Raw genomic sequence first — 26,814 nt, 5'->3', positions numbered from 1 at the left:
CTCTGCCCCTCTTGCACAGGCATGTGCGTTGTAGGAATGCAGGTCAAAAAAACGGGGAAAGGAATTCTTTTGATAAATTCTGGAGAACACAATCTTTATTCTGCTCTCTGACAAAATTGTCGGGTTCATAAAGTAGCTGACCCAGCAGCAGCCACCAAAGCACGTCATTGTGGCATTTCCAGTACCAAAGATAGAGAGAAGATTCTGAAAAACCAGGTCACACACAAAAGACAGAAAACTGAAATGGCATTGGACTACTCAACAGAAATACTAGAAACTAGAAGACCACGGAAGAATAAAATTCTTAGGGAAAAAGGATTTCCTACCCAGAGTTCTGTACTTAAACAAAACTATCATAATTTGAATAGAGACATTTCCAGATATGCAAAAATATCAAAAATTACATACCATGCATCCTTTTGCAGGAAGCTACTAGAGAATATGCTTTACTCAACAGGAGAATAAAGGAGGAGAACGATACAGAATCCAGAAAACAGGCAATCTACAACAGGAGAGAGTGAGAAAAATAGCAAGTTGATGACGAAGGATGATAACTGTGAAGGCGGCTGAAAGAGCAGCTAGTTCAGGGTGGATCAAGAAAACAGAGCACTCTGGGAGGGATGGTTCCAAGATTTACAAAAGGAAACTATTAGAGTATTAGGCAGATTTGCCAACATAAAATCTTATCTTGAAAATCATTTTTCAAAGCCATTAATGGAACTGAGAAGATTTAACCATAGGTCCAAACGAATCCAGGTAAATGGAAAAAATTAAAGGTTATTATGAATTCCAGAAAAAGCTAAACATTGTACAAAAATTTATATCAAAACCCAAAAGTAATCATAATACACTATTTTAATCAACAGAGAACAATATTTATGTAGTCATAATCAGGAAAGCACCAAATAATATTTAATCAAAATGTACAGTATAACCATACTGAAAGAGTGAAGAAGAGAAAAGGGATGTATAAGAGAGAGAAAAATCCTAATGTTCCACATTAGGAAGTCAGTGAGTAATGTTTTAAATCAGTGAATCTAAAGATAGCTGCATGCTGTATTTAGAAATGTGGGGGTAAATAGCAGATGAAATAGCTAGGAGTAGAAGTGGCTGCCTCTGGCAAGCAAGACGAGGGTGGAGGGGAGGAAAAGTGGGAGCAGGGGGCTGCTGTTACTTGTCATAAAGCTATTATTTATCCTATTAAGCTATTTGTATAGATTGCTTTGATACAAATAAAAATCAATTATAAAAATAAACATGGACCCAGTAAACCTATGGATATAGACACAAAAGTTTGACAATATGTATGAGGTGGCTCATCCCAGCATTCTTTTATTGTCAATGGGGATCCAATGAATTTTCATTCTGTGGAAACTTATAGTGACATCGATGTAATAGTTTGTATTAAATATGTGGATTGCCACTAAAGGGTCTAGGAAGGGTACTGCTTGATGTTAGGATTTGGTGGTGGTGTATAAACAATGTGGGCTTTAGAATCCATAATCCTTAGTGAATATCTTGCTAGCTATATATAACCTCAGGCAGATTTACTTCTCAGAGTCTTCTCAGACATAAAATGAGGATAGTAATACCCATATCATAGGGCTCTTTAGGAGTAATACTCTAATCGCTATGATAACAGTTGGCGCTGTTAATATTGTTGTTAATACTAGTTCTTCTACCATGGCCTATTTGGGAACTTGACTTACAGATTTTAAATTCTTGGCTCTTGGGAAAAGAGCCAGTTCTGATTCTACAACTTACTGAAAGTGTAAGTGGGCAAGTCATTTAAATTCTCTAAACCTAACTTTTCTCAGCTATGTCATGGGGAGAGAAAGAGTGCTAATCTCAAAGGATTGTTATGAGGATTGAATGAGATAATGCATATTATAACATTAATGCATATTATATATCATTAATACATCTTAATATATCATTAATGCATATTATATCATATGAATATAAAGAGAGTAGCAGACGGCTTGACAAATAGTAAGTGCTCAATTCTCAGTACTTTTTTTTTAATCATTTTATCATTTGCCTATAGTAAATCAGTTTTCTTCTAAAGAATAAATAGGAATACATAAAACTAAAAACATATCAATAATACTAAAAACATATCAATAGGAATCCAAATAATTAATTAGAGACTTGAAGAATTTTTAAGTTAGAAGGCATCTGAGCTATTAGACAACTAAAGACTTCAATTCATGCTTTTCTTTTTTTGCTTTCAATTTAATTAATTTTAACCTTTAAGCTTTAAGAAGTGGAATCAACTAGAAGGCAAGGGTGTCGGGGAATAGTTTTCCAATATTTCTCATGCAAACTCAAATTTTAGATTCTCTAGAGTAAAACAAGTCTTCACTGTTTACAAAGTTATTTCTGAGTTGCAAAAATTCTCTGCATGTTTTTCACAGTATCACTATATTTTTCTCCTGTATTTCCCTGTTCCTTCTTGGCTGCCACAATCAGACAGACAGAAAGCACGAGGGCATGTTTTTCTTGCATCTGTAGCGGAAATCTTAGTAGCAGACAGCAAATGCTCCAGGTCTGTAGAATAGATGCAAATCATGCTTCTGAATTAGCAGAGTTGAGCACTTCTTTGCCCTCAAGTGTATAATTGCTCTTTCACTGCTTTATAGGCTACAGTGGTTCTCAAAATGTGGTCCATGTACCAGCATCACAGCATCACCTTTGCATGTTAGAAATACAGTTTATCAGATCTCACCTCAGTCCTTTTGAATCAGAAACTGTAAGGGTGGGGCCCAGCAATCTGTATTGTAAAGAGTCCTCCAGGTGATTCGTATACATGCTAAAGTTTGACAACAGCTGGTCTAGATCTTTCCAATCAGGACAACATACCCGAAAAAAATGGAAAATGATAGAAATGCATTTGCACACTCCATGAGTAGCAGGTGAGCTATATTCAATTGTTTCCTCCACAAAAGTTTAGTGAGCATCTCTCCCATGCCAGGCACTGTAATAGTCACTAAGTATTCGAGATAAATTTATCAGGGTATATCAAACATTTGCCCAGCCCACTACAATTTTTATAAAATCATTTTACACAGCCTAATGGACTCAATGATTGGCTTTCTTATAAAAGTGGATGCATTATCAAGCCCTATAGGACTATTTTCTGGGCTGTAGTTTTCTTAATTAAGTGATCATATTTTCTGGTGTCTCATGTCTATTTTCTTGAGAGCTGATATATTGTGCGTAAACTCATCTGCTTTGTTGAATGTTTTACATAGAATTTGGATATAAAATAGATAATCTTCCTTTTTATCCAGGTAAAGCATATACCTGACAGCAAATTATCTTTACTCATACATGGCTCTAAATTGTAGATGATTATAGCCAGTGTGTTTGTGATCCTTCATAACAAACTATTCCAAAAGTACACTCTTCTCTCCAGTCTGAAAATATTTTTTTTTTTTTTTTTTATTGTTCTGGGTTGTTAACCAGGGACTCAGTGTTCCCAAGAGTTTAATGAACTACATATATGCCATTGCTACTCCCTGGCCCCCAGAAAGTCAGAAAGCTTCTAAGAACTCAATTCTAATAAAGGATAAAAATCCAAGTAGATTCATCTTAAAGCAAGAAAATAAAATAATAGAATATGGGTTATGGAGGAGGGAAGAAAGGAGATGGAAGAGAGAGAGGCAAAGAAATAAGCATAATCGGCATTTTAATGGGAATGAGTAAACAGTCTGTGCTATAATAAATCTCCTAGGCATTTGATCCCAATAAACCATCTTAATCCTTAGGGCTATTCTGGCAGCAAGAGATAACTGCTCTGAAACCAAAATGTATTTAGCATAAAACACACATTCTGATGTTTACTGTGTATCTGCTTTTAAAAAATAAATTGAAAATCCAAACTTCTTTGAGGTGGTGGAAGGGGAAATAGCCTCTTAGGGCTCCCTCTGTGTGACATCCAGCACCTGCCTGCCAGAGGCAACACTTGAATGCCCACTGGCCGGGGAACTGGATGCCTTGTTAATTGAGACCCTTAAAATCTACTCTTTCATCTAAGCATTGATTGACTGGCTTGGGTTGTGGAAACTTTCCCTTGCTTGTGTACATGCGCAGGGCTTTTTGGTGAGGGTACGGCTTTCTGGAATCTCCTTTTCAGAGCTTAAAGAGTTGAGTTAAATAACTCAACAGTCCCAATTCAACAGATCTATGTGATGGAAATGTCAAAGTCCCATGTCAATGTATGGCTGTCCTGTAAAATCTTTGAATTGAAAAATAAAAGAATTATTGTTTTCAGTGTTAACTATGATTGAGGAGTGGTCCAACTTCCTTTTTTTTTGACAGCCCATTAACTTATCTATACCTGGTGCCTGGTGATCTTAATAACACATACTTCCCAGCTATTGCTACATAACATCAACCTGTCTAATTATAAAAGCTATTGCCCAGAGTGATATCAGCAAGATGGTAAAATAGGTGGCTCTCGACTTCAGTCCCCTTCACAGAAAGAGCCACTAAGAATCATCCATAGACAAGACACCTTTGTGAAGATTTCAGAAGTGAGAGATGAGGCTGAAGCACCCCCTTGGACCACAAAAACTGAGAAAAAACACATTAGAAGGGTAAGAGGAGTGGTTTCACTTTGACTGCATTGCTCCTCCCCCAGGCCAGTGCAGCACCACACTGAGTGGATCCCTCTGGGTCTATAGTTTCTCCAGTAGGAAAAGGAGAGCCCAAGGTGGACATTCAGCTTCTCTAGCATTCTGAAACATTTTCATGGAGGCCCACTTAGGTACTAGCTCACATAAATCACTGGGGAAATCAGCTAGAGAAGGAGAAGAGGGTAGGGCTCACAGCAAGAAGCTCATAGATCTTGGTCAACCATGTTCCTGCTGGCTGTGGTGCCTGAGTATAGATCCCAACCAGCAGCTTTGCTCATCTGCAGAGCTGAACCAGTGGCCACATCTGGCCAGAGAGCTTGATTACCAGATCTGCCTAGTATGGGTCCCCAGTTGGCAGTTTGTCCCAGGCCCAGAGTGGGAGAGACCTGCATGGACAGGGAAGCAAGTCACTGGCTCTCCCCAACAGCTAAGCATAGCCTCCAGCCCCATCAAATGAGGAAGTCTGGTCAGAGATGCCAGGCAGGTGTGCAGCACATCTATAGCCTGAGCCTGGGCCAGGAAGCAAGTCAGCAGCTCCACCCAACTGCTGGAAAAGGTTGGAAGAAGAGACTGCTTGTGCAAATGTGCAGATACCAATGCAAGGATACAGGGATCATGAAGAATCAGGTAGACATGACACCACCAAAGGAAAATAACAAAGTTTCAATAACTGAAGCTAAAGAAATGGATATCTATGCATTGTCTGACAAAGAATTCAGAAGAATCTTCTTAAAGAAATTCAGTGAACTATAAGAAAACACAGATACATAACTAAATAAAACTAGGAAAACAATGCATGAACAAAATTAGAAGTTCAACAATGACAAAATAGTAATCCTAGTACTGAAGATGATCAAAGAATTCAATAGAAAGCTTCAATAGCAGACTGGCCTAAGTAGAAGAAAGAACGTGTGAACTTGAAGGAGATCACGTGAAATTATCCAGTCAGAGGAGTAAAAAGAAAAAAAATTAATAAAGAGTGAAGAAAGCCTGTGTGAATTATGGGAAACCAATAAAAAAAATCTACACATTATTGGAGTCCCAGAAAGAGATGAGAGTGAAAAAGGGGCAGAAAGATTATTTAAAGAAATAATGGCTGAGAACTTCCCAAATCTGGGGAGAGATTTGGGCATCCAAGTTCACAAAGCTCACAGATCACCAAAAAGTTTCAACTCAAAAAGAACTTCTCTAAGATGTATTATGATAAAACTATCTAAAATCAAAGACAAAGGGAGTATTTTAAAAGCAGCAAGAGAAAAACCATTCCTCACACATAAAGGAACTCTCCTAAGTCCATCGGTGAATTTCTCAACAGAAACCTTGCAGGCCAGGAGAGACTGGGATGATGTATTTAGGGTGCTGAAAGAAAAAACTGACAACAAAGAATACTTTACCTGGTGGAGTTGTCCTTCAGAAATGAAGGATAAAAAAAGGCTTTCCCAGATAAACAAAAGCTGAAGGAGTTCATTACCACTAGACCTGCCTTACAAGGAATGCTGAACGTTCTTCAAGCTGAAATGTAAGATGCTAATTAGTACCATAACAACATATGAAAATATAAAACAATAGTAAAGGTAAGTGTATAATCAAATTTAGGGTACCCCAAGAGTGTAACATGGTGGTGTGTTAATCACTTAACTCTAGAATAAAGGTTAAAGAACAAAAGTATGAAAAATAACTAAGCTAAAATAATTTGTTAATGGATACACAATACAAAAAGAGGTAAATTGTGACACCAAAACTGTCACAAAATGGGGGGATTAAAAGAGTAGAGTTTTTGTATGTGATTAAAATTAAGTTGTTATTAGATTAAAATAGACTGTTATATCTCTAAGATGTTGTAAATAAGCCTTATGGTAATGACAAAGCAAAAAACTATAGTAGATACATAAAAGATAGATAGAAGTGAATCAAAGCATACCACTATGAAAAAAATATCAATTCACAAAGGAAGACAGCAAGAGAGAAATAAAAGAACAAAGGAAGTACAAAACCGTCAGAAAAAAAATAATAAAATGACATTAGTAAGTTCTTAACTATCAATAATCACTTTAAATGCAAGTGGATTAAATTCTCCAATCAGAAGGCATATAGTGTCCAAATGGATTTAAAAACAAGATCTAAGTACATGCCGTCTACAAGAGATTCACTTCAGCTTTAAAGACATGCATAGGCTCAAAGTGAAGGGATGGAAAATGATATTGCACGCAAATGGAAATCAAGAAAAGCAGGGGTAGCTACACTTACATCAGAAAAAATAGACTTTTAGTCAAAAACTATAACAAGAGACAAAGAAGGTCATTCCATAATGATAAAGGAGTCAATTCATCAAGAGGATACAACAGTTGTAAATATGTATTCACCAAACTCTGGACACCTAAACATATTAAACAAACACTAACAGATCTGAAGGGAGAAATAGACAACAATAAAATAATAATAGGGGACTTCAATACTCCATTTTCAACAGTGGACACATTATCCTGGTAGAAAATCAATAAGAAAACACAGGACTTTAACTATACTTTAGACCAAATGGACCTTACAGACATATATAAAAAATTCCATCCAACAGCAGCAAAATACCCATTTTTCTCTAGCATACATGGAACATTATCCAGGATAGATCACCTTTAGGTCACAAAACATGTCTTAAGAAATTTTAAAACATTGAAAACATACTAAGTATATTTTCCAACCACAATGGTATGAAACTAGAAATCAATAATAGGAGGAAAACTGAAAAATTCACAAATATGTAGAAATTAAACAACACACTCCTGAACAAACAATGGATCAAAAAAGAAATCAAAAGGGAAATCCAAAAATATCTTGAAACAAACAAAAATGGAAACATAACATATCAAAACTTATAGGATGCAGCAAAAGCAGTAATAACGAGGAATTTTATAGGGATAAATGCCTACATTAAGAAAGAAGAAATGTCTCAAATAAACAACCTAACTGTACGCCTCAAGGAACCAGAAATATAGGAACAAACCAAGTCCAAAGTTAGCAGAAGGAAGGAAATAACAAAGATCAGAGTAGAAATAAATGATACCAAGAGTGGGAAAGCAATAGAAAGATCAATGAAATTAATAGTTGTTTTTTGAAAAGATAAACAAAATTGACAAACTTTTAGCGAGATTTTCCAAGAAAAAAAGAGAGAGGACTCAAAATTGTGAATGAAAGAGGAGACATTACAACTGATACCACAGAACTATGAAGGATCATAAGAGTCTACTATGAAAAATTTATACACCAACAAATTGAACAATTTAAAATAAATGGATAAATCCCTCGAAATACACAACCTACTAAGACTGAATCATGAAGAAACAGAAAATCTCAACAGAACAATAACAAGTAGAGAGATTGAATCATTAATCAAAAACCTCCTAACAAAGAAAAATCCAGGACCAGATGGTTTCACTAGTGAATTTAAGAAGAATTAATACCAATCCTTCTCAAACTCCTCCAGACAATAGAAGAGGAAGGAGCACTTCCAAACTCATTTTACAAGGCCAGCATTACTCTGATGCCAAAGCTAGATAAAGACACTACAAGAAAACTACAGGCCAATATCCCTGATGAACACAGATGCAAAAATTCTTAACAAAATACTAGCAAATCAAGTTCAACAGCATATGAAAAGGATCATACACCGTGATCAAGTAGAATTTAACTTTAACTCCCAATTTAACCTGGGATGCAAGGATAGTTTAACATATGCAAATCTATAAATGTTATACATCACATTAATAGAATGAGAGACAAAAATCATATGATCAGCTCCATATATGCAGAAGAATTTGACAAAATTCAACAACCTTTCAAGATAAAAACTCTCAACATAGTAGACGTAGAAGGAATGTACCTCAACATAATAGTTACCACATATGACCAGCCCATAGTTAACATCATACTCAATAATGAAAGGTTGAAAGCTTTTCCTATAAGATCAGGAACAAGACAAGTGTGCCTACTCTCACCACTCCTATTCAACATAATACTGGAAGTCTTAGTCAGAGGAATCAGGCAAGAAAGAAATAACGGACAAGAGAGCCAAGAATACTTAATGAAGAAAGGATAGTCTCTTCCATAAATGATGTTCCATAAATGATGTTCCTCCTAGAGGAAAAGATAGAAAAGAAACTCCTTGACATTGTGTTGGTAATGTTTTTTTGAATATGACACCAAAAGCAAATATCAACAAGTGGGACTATATAAAACTAAAAACTTCTGCACAGCAAAAGAAACAATCAACAAAATGAAAACACAATCTATGGAATAGGAGAAAATGTTTGCAAACTATATATCTGATAAGAGGTTAATATCCAAAATCTATAAAGAACTCTTACAACTCAATAGCAAGAAAACAAATAATCCTATTAAAAAATGGTCAGAGGACCTGAATCAACGTTTTTCCAAAGAAGACATACAAATGGCCAACAAATACAAGACAAGGTGCTTAACATCACTAATCATCAGGGAAATGCAAATCAAAACCTCAAGGAGGGAGGAGGTAGAGAGGGGGAGGGAAGGGAGAGAGAGGAGAGAGAGAGACCTCATTATTTTAGATGGACCTAAAATAATGTGCGTATGTGATTAGCACATAATTAGATGGACTAATTAGAATTAGCTAGACTAATTCTGGACCTATCTTCTAATATTGCCTCACATCTGTTAGAATGGCTATTATCAAAAAGATAAGAGATAAGTGCTGGCGAGGATGTGGAGAAAAGGGAACCCTTATCCACTGTTAGTGGGCATCTAAATTGGTACAGCAATTACGGAAAACAGTACGGAGGTTCCTCAAAAAATTAAAAATAGAACTACCATATGATCCAGCAATCCCACTTCTGGGTACGTATACAAGGAAAATGAAATCGCTATCTTGAAGAGATATACGCAACCCATGTTCATTGCAGCATTATTCATAATAGCCAAGCCATGGAAACAACATAAATGTTCTTTGACAGATGAATGGATAAAGAAAATATAGTGCATATATACAATGGAATATTATTCAGCTGTAAAAAGAAGGAAATCCTGCTGTTTGTGACGACATAGATGAACCTGGAGGGCATTATGCTAAGTGAAATAAATCAGACAAAGACAAATATTGTATGATCTCACTTATATGTGAAATCTAAAAACTCCAAACTCATAGAAACAGAGAGTAAGTTGGTGGTTGCCAGGGGTGAGATAATGGCAGAAACAGAGATATTCTAAAGGTACAAACTTACAGGAATGTAATGAATACGTTCTGGGGACCTAACGTACGGCGTGATGTCTGTAGTCAACAATACTGTATTGTATACTTGCAAGTTGCTAAGAGGGTAAATCTTAAATGTTCTCATCACGAAGATTTAAGGTAACTATGTGGGGTGATGGATGTGTTAACTAACCTTATTCTGGTAATCATCTTATAATATATACATGTATCAAATCAGTGCCTTGTATACCTTAAACTTACACAATGTTATATGCCAGTTATCTCTCAATAAAGCTGGAAAAAATCAGAATTCATCAAAACAACACAAAAAACAAAAAAAGTGATTGCTCTAGTGCATATATATGTTATCAAATTGCAGCTTGTCACCTGCCAAGTGAGGAAGTCAAGAAGGACCTGTCCAACTACAGACATGTGACTTATGTTCTTAAAATATATTTTAGGGAAATGATGTTTATAATATCAGTGTTTAAGAAAGTTTTAAATTTAAAAGAGAAAAGAGAAAAAGATATGTAAAGACAAACACAATAGCAAAAGAATTTTACAATTTATTACTATAGAAGTATAAGCACCTAAATTTTTTTCTTTTTTACAAAACAAGTGCAGGATATTTGTGTGTCAACTCAGAGCTATTTGTGCAGACACTGTTTCTGAAATGGAGAGAGGGACAGAGAGAGGGAGAGGCAGAGAGGAGGAAAGTAGGAGGAGGAGAGAGGGAGAGAGGAGAGAGAGACTTCATTATTTCAGATGCTCCAATTCTGGACCTATCTTGTAAGCAATTGCAAACCACTTTGGAGTTTAAGACAAGCTCTTCTGCTTCTGCTCTCCTCCCCTTGCCCACTCTTCCCTCCTTCCTGTTTGGATTATAAGGAATAACTATCTTAGTTTTCCCATTTCAAATTTGACATCAGAACAGACCTGGTTTCCCATACCCATGCATGCACATAAGCACATTTGCCTCGGTGATGCATGAACATTGAAAACTACACCATAATACTAAAGAGGTTTTTGTTTTTCAGTTTTAATGACACCCTTAATCAAGCTACCTTCCACCCTACTCCTCACCCCGCCTAGTTGTCCTTTTTTGCAAACCTAGACAACCTTTTTTTTTGTTTTAAGAAGAATATTTATGTGTGCTCTCCTAGGTTCGCCCCCAAAATAAAATAGGGTAGAGTGCTAAGTAAAGAGTAGGAACAGGAAAATTGTTTACTTGTTGAAACCTACTACTCTACTTTGCATTCTGCTCCATGAAACCAAGAAGCAAAAATCTGTGGTGGTTCTACCCAGTTTTCCTAACCCTTACTTTGACTTTGTGATAGAGAATATACTATCAAATAGTCTATAAAAAACTTTCTCTCTCTCTCTGACTCTCTCTCTCGTGATACTTTTATGATAAAAATTCTAGGTCAAAAATTGCAGGTGAGTGAGAGCAAAGAAGAGAAAATCACCATTGTCAACACACAGCGGGGCGGTAATAAAATCAATACATGAAAATGTGCTGAACGAACTATCTCTTCCATGTAGACTCATGCAAATTCAGTGTAGTTACAGCTATTGCGAATACATGAGCATCACCCCCCGCAAATATGCTAGTAGATTTGTGATCAAATTTCTAGAGGTAAAAGTGAGTATTTCTTAGCTTCCACAGGTGCAAACGCGCAGCATTCTCCCTTACCCTCCCTGGAAGGAGAACATAGTTTCTATTTCAAGATGTCACATTTTACAAAAGATGTAGCAGCTGTATATAATCTATAGACTTTTTCATTCATTTCAAAAAGTGATTGAGCACAGTTGAATTGAAATACATACAAGCTGAAAAATCCTTTCAGTGTCAGGCAATCTCATTAAACGATGAAGAGTCTACTTAGCAGTTAATCTCTTTTATGTTGTCATTGAATAAAGAACTGGAATCATGCCATTAATTGTCCATCAGAAAGAACTTTAGGTTTAGTAACGCTGAAACACGTTGAACGAGACTCAGGTCAAGAGACCCAATAGTAACTATTCTTTTAATGCTCCTTCTTTGTTTTTTAACATTGGATGGTATTAAAAGATATTCTTTCATGGAGAGGTGAGCGTAGATAACACAAGGACAGCAGAATATTAATGAATCTTGAAATTAGATGATGGGCAAGTGGGGGTTTGTTACACTATTCTCTATTTTAAAATGTTCACAATGAAAAGTCAAATTAAAAACAAAACCAAAATAATGCTTATCAATAAAGGGGTGCAATGTTTCCTGAAGGCCTCTTGGCTTCCTAGTGTTTGATTGACTGGCTGCCACAGGAAAGCTGAGACCTTTAGCATAATGCAAGCTGGAGCCTGGAAGCAGAGAACTAGTGGCAGTGAAGAGAAACCTTTGCCAGTGAGCAGGCAGCTGAATTTTATAATATTTTCTTGGCAAATGAAAGATTTAGGGAAATAGAGTGATTATTTAATTTCTGTATTTTTATGCACTTATTGGTGCTGGCAAGCCATGCAACTAGCAGCTAATTTTGATCCTGCCTGAATTGGGTAACAAGGCCAAATTGCAATAATGCCCAACATTTATTAAGGTTTGTTATGTGCTATGAGCATGTGCTAAGTGTTTTATATGCGTTACTTTATTTAATCTTTCCTGACAAATATATAAGATAGGTAATAATATAATTTCCTTTTGTAAATATGAAAACTGAGGTTTAGGTAGGTTAATTTATCTGAAGTTATAGCCCCAGAATACAAGCCATGGCATTCTGACTCTAGAACCCATATGCCCAGCCAATAGGAAAGCTCAAGGCCTCTTGAAGCTCACACTATTACGTGTATAATACATACATAATATATCTCCTAATTTAAGTCTGGGTTCCTTTTGGCTGTTGCTGTCTTCTATGGCCTCTCATACAACTTTAACACTGCTTGAAAATCCTGGCCCCTATTCCTGTGGTCCTGCCCTGCTCTGTGGTTTAGTGTCTCAAGGGTTTATTTGCTCTTCTACTGAGCCCATGTAGCCACTTCAACAAGGCCAGAGCCGCTTCTGGATTCCTTGACTCCTTTGAGCTCTTGAAATTTTCACCTTACCGATTCCCAACACCATGTACATCTGTGATGGACTGAAATGTGTCCCCTTAAATTCATGTTGAAGCCCTAACCTCCAATGTGACTGTATTCGGAGATAGGATATTTAGGAGGTAATTAAAGTTAAATGAGGTCATAGGGTAGGGCCCTAATCTGAAAGGACTGTGGCCTTACAAGAAGAGGAGGGGAGAGATCTCTCTGTCTCTATCTCTGTCTCTCTCTCAGCACGCAGAAGGAAGGTCATGTGAGGACAGAGTGAGAAGGCAGCTGTCTACAAGCCAGGAAGAAAGTTCTCACCAGAAAACAAACCTTCCCAGATCTTGATCTGGGATTTCTGGCCTCCAGAACTGGGAGAAATAAATTTCTACTTTTTAAGTCACCCAGCCTATGGTATTTTGTTATGGCAACCTGAGCAGACTAATACAACATACTATCATTCTCTTCCTTAGCTGCCACTCCAAATGCTTTGGGAAAAAAGTACAAAATGGCTTGTTTCTCTAGAGACAGCATTACATAATTGAAAGAGCTCTAAATTTGGAAGCACAAAATTGGATTTCAAGTCATGAAACAAAAAAGAAATGTAGCAGAAGCATGAAGCTTTACTATCAACACCAGATAAAGACAGCTGACCTCTTACTGAGACTTTCATGAGCTGCCTTCTTAACAGGGTTGTCAACAGACTTCTGCAATGTGCTCATAGCCTCACTATTGGGTACACGACTTTGCCTTTGATTTACCTAGAACATTGTGGCTCTCTGACTATAGCTGTCACAACTTCTGTCACCTCCACTACAATATGTCAGTTTCTGATCCCATTTTCTCCATCTCTGTTACTTTATCAGATGAACAACTTATCCCCCTCTCTGCTCAGAGTAACACCTCTATCAAGAAACTGGATCCCTCCAATCATCTTTCAGCTTCTCTGAGAATGTATCAGTTATTACCTTTCTTTTCTTATATTCTGTGCACTCAACAACAAACTAGTCCCTGACCTTGAGAACTTCTCAAGACATTTTCCCATCTCTCTCTTTCCTTTCATTGACAAAATTCCAAAAGCCTTCCTAGCCATATCTTCCACTAACGTACTTTATATAATCTGTGATCCACCCAAATTATGGTTTGGATCCTACTTGCTCCCACTTCAAGGTTTTGCTTGGAATGGCACGCAGCCCTAACCTCTGCGTATCGACTTTTCAAGGTTTACCTAACATGTCACTTCCTCTACGAAACCTGCTCTTAAGTAATTTCTTGTGAACCTCCAAAGAACTCAGTTTGTACTTTTTTGAAAGGTTATTTGTATTCACTGTAGTATCATTATTTCTGCACCCTTAGTAGATTATAACTCCTAAAGGCTCTCAATTTAAGATATAGTAATTATTTAATAATGTCCATTAATTACATTAATAATCAAACTAATGTCAAACAGTATCATCAACATTTTAATTCAACTGGGACAAATACAGGGTTTGGATATTTTTGGAGAAAGATCAAACCTCAATTTGTATATGGGTAAAGAGAACCTGAGCCTCTATGGAGCTATACAAGCGATAAAAAGGCTTAAAATCCTCATATCAATTTTCTGCCTTTATTGAAACAAAGTAACAATAGCCAATAGTAGATTGGCTGGCACATAAGTGTTCAACAAATGTTGGTTGAATTATCGAAACAGTGAATGCTTAAAGTGGTTCTTGGATTATATATTAAAAATAGTCACGCACCCTATAATGACATTTTGGTCAATGATGGACCGTATATACAAAGGTGGTCTCATAAGATTACTACCATATAGCCTAGGTGTGTATTAGGCTATACCATCTGGGTTTGTGTAAGTACACTCTATGATGTTCAAACAATGATGAAATCACCTAAAGATGCATTTCTCAGAATGTACCCCTGTTGTTAAGCAACGCATGACTGTAGTGATATTTAGAAAGTTTATGGAGGGAAAGTTAATATAGAATTTTGAAGGGGTATCTAAGGCAATGATAACTCTGTGATTTGGGAGGCACGGAAGACTATCCTTTAAGGCACAGAACAGGTCACCATTTGAACCTTTCTTATGGTCCCTATACCAAAGGAGCTGATCGAAGTAAAGGGTTTTGCAGGGGCATGCCCATTTCTGTGGAAGACTCAAGAAGAGGTCAAAGAATCAAAAAATCAATGTGATTCCAACTGTAGGGGAATAAAAACAATTATGATTTTAGGCAACAGAAGTACAATGATTGCTCTGGGACTCTCTAATATGTATCCCTTCTAGACTTTTAGAAGGAATTTTGGCTCATTTTTTTCTAGGATAATAGATAATTAAAAAGAAAATATTAGCCATCATTGTTTGAGGGTTATGAGCCAGCCACCGTGCTCATGTCCAGGCACTTATATCCACATTAGCTCATTTAATTATAGAACAGCATTAAGAGGAGGGCAATATAATTCCAATTTCATGGATTAAGCTAGAGTCACTGCACACCTTACTCAACATTTCACAGCTAGTAAAGGACAGACACAGGATTCGGAGCCAAGATTTGAAGTAAGCTTTTCTGATGCCAAATCCCAAGGCCAAAGTTAAACACATTGGAATGGGACGGTATAGTCTTAACACTTCCTCATGGGAAGACAATGAAAAATTATTTCTGTTGATGGACTTTAAACAATGTATCTGCGCAAATGCCACTTAGATCTTGAATCTACCATGTTAACCATCATCTGGAAATTTCTCAGACAAGTTTAACATTTTCTCAAATCTATATTCCCATTACTTACCCCAACTTCTGGTCACTTGCTTAAAATGTACTGTCAGACAGACTTATGCTACTAACCGTCAATACCACTTGCTTACTAGTTGTAATCATGCTTGAAATCAAATTATATGACTAGAAAAAGACTAATTTTGTCAATTATAGCTGTGAGCCCTCATCATGACTTGGCAACATTGCTTGACAACTACTAAATAAATCTATTTTTATTGTAGAATTTAGTGTAGAATTTCCAATTCTAGAAGGCAGCTATCATATAGAAAATAACATAGGACTCAAAGTAAGGAGACTAACCTTGTTGAACCCCCTCTCTCTATCAGTCACAATTAAAACACTATATTATTTCATACTTTTCCACAAACTACTTTGTAAGGCAAAATCATTGAGGTGTCACATTTTTTGGGTGAGGAAGCCAAATCTCAGAGAGATTGTGAAACTTGCCCTTACATAGTGAGTAGTACAGCTGGGGTTCCAACCCAGCTCTGTCTGGCCTCAGTACCTATACCCTTTCCATGACATCCCACTGACCTCCATATCAGCAAAGCTTGACTTTTAATATGATTAGAAATGTATTAGCCAAGTTGTCATTAAGCTCTTTGTACCTTTGTTTCCTTATCTTTAAGATGAGGAAAATACTATCTACCACCTAGGGATTAAACAGACTACATAGATCCAAAACACTTAACACAGTATCTGGCACATTGTGGGCGTAGATAAATGATCACTTTAATTTAAATTATTTTAATTATTTATTATTTAAAGTAAATTATTTGAAACAGGAACCGAAAAAGGAACTTTCCATAGTTTAAGATCATTAAGCCTTATTTTTTTTTCCGTTCCCATGACAGTCAATAGCATAACCATTCCACTAATGGAATCTGAAGGAACAGGGTTAATTACATTTGTTTTTAATTCTAACTCTTTGAAAACTGGTAACCAACATATGGATAGAGTACAGCCATTCAGATAAACCCACATTTCTGGATCATAGTGAAAAATGTAGGGTATCATGATGGATTATCCAATTGGCAACGTAAGCATGTGCTTAGGGAACCAGCAAATCAAGGACATCTGAGATATGAGAAATATTCCAGTGATAATGAATGTTTGCAGAATTTTATAATCTGAAAATGTAGAAAGAAGCTGTTAGAATTTAGCATTCATTTAAACTTTGGTTTTGGATTTAGTGCTTTTTAAAAAAATTTCAATAGGCAGGAGGCTTAGAAAGAAGGCATTTAAAGATTTCTAATGCTTAAGGTACTATATGAACATGGTTCTGGAAAACTGTTAAAGTTTATTGACTTATAGAAAATACTTAAAATTTACCAAACACTTTTTAAAATATAGTATCCAATAATCTTCTCCGGAATACAACACTTCTGTCATCTTACCTGTTCCAAAAAGTTCTTTCCCTCCTGGTTACACTATCACAGCAATCTAAACAATAATGCCTCAGTTAACAGACAATAATTGTTTAGCTCATAAATATGCCACTTTTGATAAGTTTGTACAAGTAATTAATAACTGGTTAGAATATTTTATATCACATGAAAGTGGTCCTAGCTTACTTGGTTTTTAATAAGATCTGACATGTTTAGCCTCAGTGCAAGATCTTTCCCCAAATGTTTAGAAAATAAAAATGCATCATCATACCAGGTTTTGGGAAGAACATTTTATTGCTAAGCATATCCTTGAACGAAAATGCAAATATGAAATAAAAGAGAAAAGAGAAAAGAAAAAGCAGCAACGTCACAACATCAAAAAATAAATTCCTTAAGAATCTGCTCATAAAACAACAGGAATATGATAGAAGCTCACATACAGAATGCACATGTTCCCATAAAATTGTCCAAATAGAAACTTACACTAAAAGGAATATAACAAATGTATTTTTACTCAAATAAAAAAACGTGAAGAAAGAAAGCAGGAAATCAGTTCACAAGACCTCAAGACTCCAAAAACAGCAATCTTGACAGACATCGAGATATAATCAACTTCATATAGGTTGGGCCATTAGGTTATCTAAAATCGTGCTTGGACATCTCTTTATAATCCTGTCTCTTTTAAAGACAACAAAAAAAAAATCCAAAGTTCTTAACACATTGAAATATCAGATAATGAGGAACACCTCTTTCCATACACATTAGTAAACGCTACCATTGTTTAGATCGCGCTTTTCGCCCCATGTCTTTAAGATATTTTTTCATAGTCAAATATTCATGCAACTTACGAAGACCAGCAAGAATAGATTTCTAAATCTAAACAGCTGATTGATTTTCATCTGTACAAAAGAAATTGTATATATCTGACCCTCCAGAGGACACACTTCCTTTTTGTGTGAATATTTGTCTCTCTTTGTCTCCTGCTTTTTGGATAGCTATGGCCACACAACCAGTTTATTGTTTTTCTGTACATTGTTTCCTCTTTTCAAAAAGAAAGAAAGACAACTGGAATATAACCCAAACAAACCAAAATAAACAAATAGAAAGGAAAGAACAGTTCTGAAAGCAGTATGTACATAGGTGGCTAAGGAATTATACCAGCAAAAATGTAGTAAAATATGTAAACAAAATCTGAGAAGATTTTTTATTCTCTTTGACACAGTTAACTGTGACAAAACGAAAACTCACACTTTCTTCACATTTTAAGGTTTACTTTTTTGTTGTTTTGTTATTTTCTTCTAAAACAACATTCTCATTCCACTTCAAGACTTGAACAGTTGTTCTGTTTCAGCCATCTCATCAAACATACCATGATAAATATATCTGTATATATATTTATTTATATATATATTATACTATTAAATTCCTTTTTTGTGTGTGTGTCACAGCAGCTTTATTCATTATTTATTTATTTATTTATTTTTAGAAAAGATGGGTGAAAGATGTGAGCAAATGGAACGATAAAGTTATCCGAAAGTGTTAGGCTACAAAATTAAACCACTATGAAAAACACGTTGGGGGGCGGGGAAAGAACTATGTATTTTGCACTCTGTCGTGCCACGTTTGGCTTGTGCGACCTTTTGTGGTTCCGTCACAAGTTGAACTCCCCTATTGTCTGTTTGGATTCTTGAACAGACTTTTGGCATTGTCTTTTCTTTCATATTTGCATGCATTTCAATCAGTCACAGATCCAGCCCACCCCCCCTTCCCCTTCCCTAGGAAAGGCTCTGTGTGAGTTTGTGGGGTTTTCTCCTTTACCACAATTTGGCTGGGCTAATGGACAGGAACTATATTATTAAGCAAAGCCAATAGCTCTGATAAAACCAGCCATAACCCTATCTGTTCAGGGTTTGGGTGGCCAATTCTGGAATTAGATCCTGAGGGACAAGCTTTTCAAATCAATATTATCATCCATCACATGATCTTGCTATGTTTTCAGCAAAGCATCTCATAGGAAACAAACAACAGATTCTAGAAACACCACAACCTGATATGTAGAGTGAACACCATGGTAGCTTTTGAGTTCATATGGCAATAGTCTCTCTTACTTTTTTCTCTGAGTTTTTTTTTTTTCTTTTTCTTATGTCCAGTCACTCTCAAAAAATAAACAAAAACCCAAAGCCATTTTTCCCCTCAGATCTTGAAAAGTTACACGCACACTGGCCAGAACCAGATAAGGGTGTTTTTTTTTGTTTGTTTTTAACTTTTTTCTTTTCTTTTTTTTGCTTTTGTTTTTTACATAATTAAACCAAAAGAAAAACATTGTTACAGTCAAGCTTCACAAACATCATTACAGACTCACTTGGAGTTATGGAACAAGTAAGCCATGAAGTCTTCTACCTTGGGTGAAAGGTTCTCAAGAGAAGGAAGCTTCCAAGTCTTCGAAAGTGGGGGAGCCACCAGCTTGCTCCAGAGCGCAAAGTGTGTGCTTTATGATACAGCAGGGCAGAAAGAACGTTCTGTCTCCGAGTGATGACTGAATCAAAGCAGCCCTGGCTGAACATTATAGGTAGGTACATCTTTATGTGTGTCCTTTTAAAAATGGTTTTCCCCACCACAGTCATGGTATATACCCCGTCTCATAGTTATAACAGTTCTGACATCTGTTAAATCTCATTTCCCAAGTATTCGTATATTTATATATAAATAATTCTGTGTTTTAAATTCACGTATTGTTAGCGGTGTCATTTTTACACATAATACTCTTTGTCCTTGTTTTTCTGTTTCTTGTGGCCGCTCTTCGAGCTCTGCTGTTTCTCCTTGATGAGCGTGCCGTTGCTCTGGGCCGAGTTGCTGATGTAGTTCCGCGTCTCGTCCACTTGATAGGACCCCTCGTCCCTGTTCCTATACTTGTACATGGCGTACAGGAGGATCAAGATGCAGAGGGCGGCAGCAGCCACAATGCCGACGACCATCCCTGTTGTACTGCTCGACTCCCGGATCACCTCTGAGGCCCCCGGAACCCGTCTGACTCCCGGCTCCGTGGGGTTTGCTGTGGGCACATTACGGAACATGGGGGAAGTAATTAGTGGGCTCTTCAGTTTGGTGCTGTCTAGCTCATAGGCAGTGGGCAACGGAAGCAAGACTATATCAGGCTGGGGTTTGAGATCACGGTTATTCATTTTGCCAGCTGGCAATTTGGGCACCATCCCAGACGAGGAGGAAGCTGTGAAGCGGATCAGCTCAGGGGACAAAGATGTGGTAGTAGTCCTACTAGTTTCGGAGACTTTGTTAGGTCTAAAGTCCTTGGATTCCCACTTGGGCGCATGTGCTTTGTAGCCACCTTCGAAGATTGAAGTGGAAAGACTCTTATCTGTTACCAAGGAGAAGGTGGTGTAAAAATCTTCATCATCAGTAGGGGGCAGGTTAGAGTCAAAGGTTTCCCCTGAGCCATACCCAGATATCACCAAGCCATCATCATCACAACCATCGCTGCCTTGGTCCGACAAGCAAGGTAACCCCGCCTCAGAGGTCATAGACAGGGAATCTTTGGTGGTCTCAATAATGGTGAGGAGGGGGCGGAAGGTAGGGGGGAGTGTAATGGAAGGTGCACGAGTAGCAATAGGAGGGGTAGCTAAAGGGTCTTCTACAAGAAGAGGGATAACTAATTCACCTCCTGGGATGGAAAAGAAAAAGAAAAACAGAATTAGTGTACTCGCAGAAAAGCGCAATTCATAGTCACTCTCGTGAATGTAGTTCATAGGTTCCACCTCAGAAATTATAATAAAATGAGTTGGATCCACATATGGATCCTTTCTAGCTGTAGCCTAACCATTCTAGGCTGATTTAGAGCCCATTTTATGCCTCTTGCTGCCAAAATTTGAATCCTTAGATTGAGGGCTTAGAGTTGGAAGATACTCTCAAGTAATTATTTAGACAGAAGTCAAATAGGCTGTTTCCAGGATCTGCTTATGGAATGATGACATTCGATTAGACTGTTGCAAATACTGACTGGCTACCAAAATTGTGTGAGTGTGCATGCACACATGCATGTGCTTAATTTGTGAACCATAGCATTTCTTTATTGCCTTCTTGGGTTTCTACTTATTTGCACCCATGAAGATAAGAATGACATCTTCTCCATGTCACTGAGACCAAGATCAAGAAACATAAGCAACATAGTATTTTAACCTACTACCTTTTATTTCACATGTATCATTTGCATTCCCCTGACTATTAAATAAGAACTTGCCTTGTATTGGTCTAACATTATGTTTATGCATTGCTTTTATGCTTTATGCGATATATGCTGAGCTGGAAGCTAGATTTTAAAAATACCCAGCCTACATACCATGACTTACTGGAAACTTACTTACTTTATGTAGAATTAGCAAAGTGAGTTTTTTAAATCAGTGATTCTTCACTAGACTGACAAAAATATACAGTTTACTCACATGCACTTTTGACATGTGGACTAGGTCAGGAGAAAGTTCAGAATAGTTCACTAAATCATAGTGCCTTGCAAATCATGGGTACCACTGTGGTGGATGTTACTCACCTAATTGTAGGGCCAAGGTTATTATTCATCTATTTAAACAAGATAATCAAGATCCCTTCTGTGTCTCTTTACAGTGTTATTTTTCAAGCAGAGGAAGAATCTCAAGAAGTCATAGTTCATGACTCTTCATTGAATTTATTCAAAAAAATTTATTCCAACTATTGTTTTAAAAAATCCACTAGCAGGGATGGCATGATATTTCCCTGTTCCAGTTACTTAGACAGTTGAGATGCTAATATGATATTATTGTTGAAGGCCCTTTTCTGCACTGTCACTAAGCTCTTAACCAGGTACCATGTTCTTGTGTGTTCTGCCCTCAGTAGTAACTTTGTCCTGTTGGGATGGTTGGTGTTTGAGTCCATTATCAGATATGACTTTTGCTGAGGTGCCCCTTTGGTGAAAAAGCCAGACATGTGGCTCAATACTGCAAAGTTCTAGAGACACTCTAGGTGGAAAAGACTTTGAGCTTACACAGTCTTCCCAGGTTCTTCCTATAAAGACTGACTCACAAATTAGAACTCTCCACTCAGCTTGCCACACCTTTAAACATTTCCTGTGCCTCAGTTAGAACTGCTGCGTCTAAATTATTCAGGTTTCAGGGGTGCTAAGAGAAGTGCCTCCTGAGAAGAAAGCTATTGCACACCTTCAAAGCATGTGAGAAGACCTGCTTGCACCCAAGTCAGAAGCCTTTACTCTCTCCCTGTTTAGCCAATGACATTGTGCTACACAGAGAGAAACTGAGTTGGGGAGGGAGGCAATAATGTACATAATATATAACATTTGGAAGGGAAGAAACAATAGAGTCTTGTACAGTCATCTCTGGCCAACCTGATAACGTTACCTTATGTAGGGAAATAAAACAAGAACGTGTCTGAGAATCTCAAGATGATAGTTTGGTCTTTGCTCTAAACCCAAACTTCTCTTCTAGTGCTCAGAGTTTGAAACTATTGAACAAAATGATCTTTGCAAATTTTTCAAAGATTCAAACTTGCTTCACTGGACCAGCATGCCTATTTTTCACGTTGTGAACATATATAATTCATATATCTTGCAACTTATTTAATGCATAATTTACACACTTTTGCTAGTTTTTATAAATGAGATTTGGCATGGTTCCCTAAAGGTAAGCCAGTCCTAAAACTGTCCCTGAGCTAACTTTTCTCCTTATTCTTCTACTACGGGGGCCCCCAGGTGCTATATTTAAGGTGATACATGGAAGAAGGCAGTGTTTGAGTAAGACAAGAGCAGTGAGGAGAGAGAAGTGAAGGCCCATGCAATCTGTGTAAAGTTTCCCTAGAGATTACTCAGGGATGATTTCACTTTCTTTCAGAGAACAAGACAGGATTTTTTATCCACCTCACCTAGAACAAAGGTTTAGCATATGTGTTCCTTTCTGACACAAATACAAAGAGTCATTTGTCCCTTAGGGCAATGATGAAAATCTACCCCGTGTATATTAAGCAGAGAAACTGGGATAAAAGACAGGAATAACTGATTTGTCGGGAGGCAAAGTCCTGGTACAAATAATTTAAATATAAAGGCAAATTATTAAGCAGGATGCTAGTGTCCCTTTCAGTGAGATTAAGATCACTGTCTTCATGATTACAGAGTGGCATTCATTTGCAATTTTAGTGTACCATCTGTGACACCCAACTGGAGTCTTAAATTTGCCCATTCTCCCCCCCTCTTTTCAATCTTAGCTAAAGCTTCCGCAGTGTCTTGGTTGCTAAAAATCTACGAAATCTACAAACTGCTCACTCTGCAGTAGAATTACCTCCACTTTCCTTTGCTGTTCCCTTCTCGTTCAATACCCTAATGCAAGCATCTCACTTGGATTACAAAAAAAAAAATGAAAACTATCCTTTTCATAATGAGATGGAAAGAGGGTTCTGAAGATTGCTAATTTATAAACACCTTCTAAAATGTTGGTGAGCCCCTACGTGAAATGATAAGAGCTTATTTCAGAACTAAAGTGACGGGTATGCTATTGCAGAGTTTAAATAAAAGAATCTGTCAAAAGTAATCTTCAGTTTTCTTTGCTATTTTGTTATTAATCCTGGTATCAGGGATAAAAATGACAAATGATGCTCTGTCAGGGAAATTTGAGCCCAAATTCCAGTGGTATTTAATCAACGAAATGGTAGAAGCTTTCATAACCTCCCTTTTCTGGAACCTCAAGGAATTGGAAGAGTGGCTTTAGTTTAAAAGGAAGTTGACTGAGATGTGGGGGGTCATTATTACAAATGAGAATTATAGTGAAAATAGGTGGAAAATTTAAGATAACCATAAACATAGAAGGTGCCTGGGACAGGTGTGTGCGTTGGGGTGTATAATCAATTTTAATATCAAATTCTGTCTTTAGGATTTAAGATGTTATAGTGTCCTGGGAAGTCCAAGGGCACACGTCATTCGAGATGAGGAGGTGAGGGATGTATTTCTCCCATCATTAGATCTTTAATAGAAATGACTTAGATTGTGGAAGGCTATTTAAGACTTCATGTTTATTTGTTTTAATCTAAAGTGACTATCCTCAGAAATGTTGGAGTAGCTGATAATATATTTTTTTTCACTGCTGAGAGACTATGGAGTCAGTTATCTTCCAGATGTCTATGCGTACAAAAGCATTCACAGAAGCAACAAGCCTAAAGTCATAAGGGGTTACAGGCAGAGTGATACAAAACCTGTAATCCATCAAAACTCTAATTTCCTATTCCATCCCCAGAATTTTTCTTTGGTTTGGAATAAGAACTATCTGTATTCTTTAAAGTTAGCAATTTAAATTGGGAATATATACCCTTTTTTGACAGGGTTGTGCTTTTCTTTAAACTAGAGTGATCACTAGGGATATAAAAGGTCTATTTTAGCCCTGAAGGCTGCTCTGCTTTTTTGCTTTATGAGTGTATTTATAGATATATAATTCATGTGTCTAGGGCTGATATCCAGCGAAAGGGGCTCTCTGCCATCGAAAAGTCAGTGTATTAAAAATTTAATAGAACTCTTCTGAACTGTGAGAATGTTGAGGGCAATAGTGAATGTTGTGGGTCATCTAAAAAACAAGAAGAGCAGCACGATGTTTCAATGTGGTTCCAACCTTTGCCTCTCTGGAGATATTTGAGTCTAAGAAGCCACAAAAATACCGAAACAATGACACTGAAGAGTGAGACTCCGGGAGAGGACACCATGCTCTAATTCTTTGAATTTCCTTTATGTATAAAATTTAGGTTCTTTACTTCATCTCTTATTTGCATTTTTCTAATTCTATGCTAGGAAATCCACATACATTGGGGAGAAATTATCCTTTTCCCCACTAAATGAGTTGTTGAATGATATTTAGTTATTTGGTACCACAGAAGTGTATACTTGCAGCTCATAAATATCCCAAAGTGTCTAACAGTGAAATGGTTCTCCATCCACCTTCAGAAAAAATAGCCAAGGACAAACATGGCAAGTACCTGGGAAGAAGACACCAGAAAAACTCAAGTGTCTCAAAGGGACTTAACTTACAGTTTAATGAGATGAGTATCTCTAGGTAGAACATTTTTTTCCTAGTTTGTCTGAAATGGCTTTGATTCCGAAAGGCTACAGAGTCTTGCAACATAGGCCCAAGTAAGATGAGTCACAACCCCTTGATACCATTATACCTTGTAAAATAAGGAATGTCAAGTGGAGTTTTTCGATTGCTTACTAAGAGCTTTGCCTCTGAAGTCACTCAGACTCAGGTTAGCATCACAGCTCTGTGGCTTACTAGCCACATGGGTTTGGTTAAATTTCTTCAACTCTCTATGAAATGGGAATAATAACACAGCCTACCTCAAGCCACCAATGTGAATAATAATAATGCATATTAATGTTCATTATAATGCATATTAAGTATTTAGCACAGACCCTATGGCCATTTGGAAATGCTAGTTACTAGTATTATTTCTACTAATATTTGGGGCCTATAAACACTGAAACAATTGATCACTTTCTTCTGACCATTTTTTATGCAGTAGTCTCATGCTGAAGTAGAAGTATAATAATATAGGATTTAGATTATTAGGCTATTTTAATGCAGAGTTTCTGGAATGATTTATAACAATTCAAAAAGCTTGCATTTTTAAAAAATGGTTAGCTTTTTATTAAATTGACCTATGGAGAGCTTCCCCAACAAAATTAAAAGCTTTCAACTCAATTAGATAAAATAATACCCTCATTAGGAAGTTCTTAGTTTTAAACCTAAAATATCATCCAACATATCAAACAATATAAAATCATAAACCGAGGTAGAGAAGGCCCATTCATTAAAGCTGCTGGCTTGGAAACATATCTATCATCCACCATTCAGTTTGATATTTCTATCGTGGTTTCAGATAACACTAATACCTAAAATTAAAGTGCAACAAGTAACCTCTTTATTTAAAAACTGTATAGCACTTCTTACTGATTGTATGTTTCCTAAGTGCATAAGGCAACATTGATACAAGTGCCTTTAAGGTCAAGGGATATCTTCACCCTAGAGTCACACAAAATGGTAGTACCTACCTGAAACGTTTCCTAAATAAAACTTTAGATGGGTAAATCATCATGTTTCTTCTTGGTAGAATCTTAGGATCCTTTTAAAGCTTACCTGATTAAATCCTTGAGAGAAATGGCAACTATCAACAGAAAGAGAAAAGGAAAGAGAGAGAGAGCGAGAATTGTGTGCCTTCCATGTATGTGTGTGTGCTTTCACCAGTAGTTAGTTCTAGACATTGGAAGGCATCATTATCGTAGAACAACATTCCAAACACCTGGGATTCTTGATGCCTTTATTTTCAGTAAAATTATTTTGTAGTCTGTGGTGATGGTGATGGTACAATCCTGGATAACCACACTCTACATAGTCACTTGAGAGTACCTTATTTCCCCTTTGCTAAAGGAAAATAAAATAAAAGACTGATTTCCCTGAATGCTTTCTAGGGATTTAAATTAGGATATAATTACCACTGATAATACTTGGAGTTAATTTAATTCATTTTCTTCTGTGGTACAAGCCTCCTGTAGGCTGTAACCAATTTAATATCCCACGGAGAGCCTACCATTACTTTCTCGGCTTTAAAGTTGGTCCAAGCAAAGAGGCCAGGCTTCCTTTGGATGCTAAAAACAATTTACCCACCCACTTCTAGCAAGAGTAAAATTTACATGGATTATTAGAAGCAATTCAGTGCAA

The 26,814-nt window shown here is 36.8% G+C and overlaps 1 protein-coding gene and 1 non-coding gene across 2 annotated transcripts in view; both read right to left on the bottom strand.

Moving 5' to 3' along the window:
- Positions 1 to 2,433: 2,433 nt before the first annotated feature.
- Positions 2,434 to 2,567, bottom strand: LOC131421339 (small nucleolar RNA SNORA31). Its single transcript, XR_009223812.1, has one exon. It is a non-coding gene; the product is annotated as a small nucleolar RNA SNORA31 (small nucleolar RNA).
- A 16,287-nt stretch (positions 2,568 to 18,854) lies between these two features.
- The window catches only part of NRXN3 (neurexin 3), a 1,476,736-nt gene continuing 1,468,776 nt past the window's right edge, over positions 18,855 to 26,814 (bottom strand). Inside the window, 1 exon segment of the mRNA XM_058567468.1 lies at positions 18,855 to 20,117. Within this exon segment, the coding sequence (XP_058423451.1) occupies positions 19,816 to 20,117 (302 nt within the window). The 3' untranslated portion in view covers positions 18,855 to 19,815.

The sequence above is a fragment of the Diceros bicornis genome, chromosome 24 (genome assembly GCF_020826845.1).
Source record: "Diceros bicornis minor isolate mBicDic1 chromosome 24, mDicBic1.mat.cur, whole genome shotgun sequence".
Classification (NCBI taxonomy): domain Eukaryota; kingdom Metazoa; phylum Chordata; class Mammalia; order Perissodactyla; family Rhinocerotidae; genus Diceros; species Diceros bicornis.
This window is presented reverse-complemented; position numbering and strand designations above follow the sequence as displayed.